This window comes from Orycteropus afer, unplaced genomic scaffold (genome assembly GCF_000298275.1).
Source record: "Orycteropus afer afer isolate SDZICR_OR568_19922 unplaced genomic scaffold, OryAfe1.0 scaffold00632, whole genome shotgun sequence".
Taxonomy (NCBI): Eukaryota; Metazoa; Chordata; class Mammalia; order Tubulidentata; family Orycteropodidae; genus Orycteropus; species Orycteropus afer.
Genome location: NW_006922219.1, coordinates 1,386,210 through 1,390,084, shown reverse-complemented (window position 1 = coordinate 1,390,084; position 3,875 = coordinate 1,386,210). Strand labels below are relative to the sequence as shown.

General features: G+C 38.1%; 1 protein-coding gene across 1 annotated transcript; it reads right to left on the bottom strand.

Moving 5' to 3' along the window:
• Window positions 1-2,677: 2,677 nt before the first annotated feature.
• On the bottom strand, window positions 2,678-3,655 carry LOC103210647 (olfactory receptor 10C1-like). Its single transcript, XM_007956554.2, has one exon. The coding sequence runs from the start codon at window positions 3,638-3,640 to the stop codon at window positions 2,678-2,680; it is 963 nt and encodes a 320-aa protein (XP_007954745.1). The 5' UTR covers window positions 3,641-3,655.
• Between the last annotated feature and the right edge of the window lie 220 nt (window positions 3,656-3,875).

The following is a 3,875-nucleotide window of genomic DNA, read 5'->3' as shown; positions in this document are numbered from 1 at the left end:
TTTACATATGTACTCGTGCTACAAAATTAGCCACATACATTACAGAAGCAACAGAAGACAGGGTGGGAGTAACTTTGTAGAGACAACCAAGCATCTTGTGAGAGAGAATCACAAGGCCTGGGGTTTTGGGACCACAGTCTCGGGGGGACAGCACACTCAATTGGCACACATAGTTTATAAAAATGTTGTTCTACCACCTAATTTGATGATTAGTGACTGGGGTCTTAAAAGCTTTTGAGCAGTCATCTAAGATGCAACCATTGATCACCTCTAGAATGGAGGAAAGAAGAGTGAAGAAAATCAAGGTCATCTCGAAACAATTAGTCCAAAGATAAGCTGGACCACAAGGACCTCAGCTTTCATGACCTGAGACCAGAAGAACTAGATGGTGCCTGGCTACTAATACCTACAACTCAGAAAGGGATCAAACCTGGAGATCCTGGATAGGGTGGGAGGAAAATGGTGAAACAAAATTTAAAAACAAAAATGACCAGATTGCTGGTTGGATGGAGACTGGTGGAACACTCAAGACTATGGCCCCAGGTCACCCTTCAATCCTGGAAGTGGATTCACTTACATGACTGGCTCTCAGTCTACCAATAGAAAGACCCACATACTGAACACCCACATCAGGTTGATGCACCCACTTACTCTAGGTAGATGCACCCCTTGAATTAATCAGCCATGGGACACCAGAGGTGTAGTATTCTCATAGATGGAAGGCTAGACAGACAGAAATAAATAGATGAGAGGAGCACAGGGAGAGGGTAGGCATGGGGAGGGGAGTTTCTTACAGTCAGGGATGATAATCAGGGCTATGAGACCAGATGTGCATGAACTGTTGAAAGTAAAACAAGTTTTCTATGTAAATTTGCACCCAGAGCACAATTTAAAAAAAGGGAAAAAAAGAAATACATAAGAAAAATCACTGATAAACTAATATTAACATTTCATTTTGATCCTTTCAAAGTTTTTTATAATGTTCATATACAAGTGAAAATGGTTTGTATTCTACACATCATTTTTAACTTGCTTTAATACTTAATAAATCATTAATGTCTTTCTAAGGTAATGAATGTACTCATACACTTATTACTTAAAAATTTTCATCTCTAATGCCAGCTCCTCCATGGGAGGAAGATAAGGCAACCTACTTCTGTAAAGATTTACAACTACAACCTTGGGAACCCAAAGAGGATTGTAATGAGTCAGAATCGACTGATGGCAATGGGTTTTTGTAGTGTATGTCTACATGTAATTCCTATACATAATTAATTCCTGCATATAACTGCAGCATAATTATTAATCACTCCATTATTTTTGCATGTTTAAGTTGTTTCTATTCTTAATACTATACACTCATGTAAACAGAACCCAAAAGTATTATGTTTAAATGAATGTATTAGATAGTTTGTAGCAAAGTAGGGATATTAAGCAAAAGGCATGCATTGGTCATTAGTGACCATCATTAGTATTACCTGATAGAAATATTCTAACCAGAAATAATCACACTCTGAGAGAAGATTGTATTGCTTTCTTTTGGAATAACCTTAAATTAAATCATAATAGCAGTCACAATATTCTATTCTTTGTCACATTACAATTATTGTATGTGAAAAAATCAAGGGACAACATAGCATCTCCCCGAAAACCAGATGTTCAAATCCAAGGCAATGTCTTTAGAGATATCTAACCAGTTGCCATTGATTTGATTCCAGCTTTTGGTGACGCCAAGTGTGTCAGAGTAGAACTATGCTCCAAGGAATTTTTGATCACTGATTTTTCCAACAAAGATCATCAGACCTTTCTTCTGAAGTGCCTCTGGGTGGACTCAAACCTCTAACCGTTAAGTTAGAAGCTGAATGTGTTAACCATTTGCCCAATCCAGGGACTCCTTATAGATATTTAGAGCTACTGATTTGTCTTGTAATCATATTCATTTCTCTTAAGAGCAAGTTTTTGGATGATTTCCAAATATATGGAGTAGGATTCATTTGTAGAAAAGTAATGTTTTAAAATACATAAAAATCTTGAAAATTATTTATGTAATTATTTTAGTTCAATTTTCTTCTTCCATACTTGAATATTAACATTATTTTTTTTCCTTTTAAAATATTTTCACCATAGAATATCTTGAATAAAATTTCATTTTTTTGCCTATTTACATATTCTTATCATTGCCACACTCATAAAAAGACATCTTTGATTCTATATGGTGGACAAATAACTAAAGTTGAACACATTATTAAAACCTTTTTTATTAAAGGATATAATGCACTTCATGCGGCTATTAGGGAATTAAAAAGTCATCAGGACAGATATATGTGCAAACATTCCCTCTTGTGGTTAGAGCATAAGTCAGATGGGCCCCTCAGGGGCAAGAAAATGCCTAATAGTGTCGAGTGAGAATTTGCTAATTTTCTGAGATATAATCCAGCAATTTATACTCTGAGCCTAGATAAATGTTTTGTAAAATCTGTCTAGTGTTGGATCACTTTTAAAATTTTTTCAGTATGCAACTTTCTTTCAGAAATTAACAATCAGAACTTTAGTTCTGAGTAAAGAGATGTCTCCAGAATTATAGTTACTGTTATTAAAGGAGCTCCTTACAAGAGAGGTGGAAGAGTGTGTAGTATTTAATTAATTTGTTGACCAGATTTGCCTGGTCTTCCCATACCTACCCATGAGTCAAAACTTTCTTCTTCCCCAGAGTTCTCCGGAGAGCTGCTTTGACCTCCTTATTCCGTAAACTATAGATGATGGGGTTGAGCATGGATGTCACCACTGTATAGAAAAGGGCTAGGAGTTTATCTATTCCTGGTGAATGGCTAGCTTTAGGCCTCAGGTAGGTGACAGACCCTGATCCATAGAAGAGTGTTACTACCAGTAGATGAGAAGAACAGGTAGAAAGAGCTTTATGTCGTCCTTCAGATGAGGGCATGACCAGCACAGCAGCTAGAATTCTGCCATAGGAAGCAACGATCAGTAAAAACGGGCTGGAAATGCAAAGGATGGCCACAACAAAAACTGCAGCCTCATTATGGGATGTATCCCCACAAGCAAGTGCCAGGATGGGTGGGAGGTCACAGAAGAAGTGGTCTATCTCACAAGGGCCACAGAAGTCCAAGGAGAAAATATAGTTGGTCTGGCCCAGACCAACCATGCATCCTACTCCCCAAGAAACCAATGCCAAATGGGCACATACACCACGACTCATCTGTGTTGCATAGTGAAGTGGAGAGCATATGGCCATATAGCGGTCAAAAGCCATGGCAGCCAAAAGACAGCATTCACTAATAGCAAATAATGTAAAGAAAAACATCTGTGTAGCACAGCCCTCCAGAGAGATCCCTCGAGCCTCACTCACAAGACTCTGCAGCATCTTGGGTATGACAGAACAAGTATAGCCAATCTCCAAGAGAGACAAGTTGGCCAGGAAGAAGTACATGGGAGTGTGGAGGACTGGGTTGGTCCAGATAGCGAGGGCTATGAGAGCATTTCCTGTCAGTGATGCTAAGAACATGAGTAGGATGAGGGTAAACAAAAGAAAACACTGCTCAGTGACCTCAGAGAATTTGGCAAATGCAAAACGTTTGACAGACATGCTATTTTCCTGCCACAAGGAGCAATTGAGGTTCATGACCTGGAAAAGAGAAAGGCAAAGTCATCAGAAGGATTCTTTCAGATAAGGGAGAGAAACTGTTATATTACTTTTAAAGACCCCTTGTAAGTCAGAGAGATAATGAAGTCCACAATTTCTTACACGCAATTCTAAAATTCAAAACTTCTGAAATGACACTCATTCTCACACAGATTCAAACCCAATTCTCTTCTATTTTTACTATCTCAACAGATCTATCCAAAATATACTTAGT

Coding starts and splice junctions, on each gene's coding strand:
- LOC103210647 (XM_007956554.2), bottom strand. CDS start 3,640: ATGAACCTCAATTGCTCCTTGTGGCAGGAAAATAGCATGTCTGTCAAA.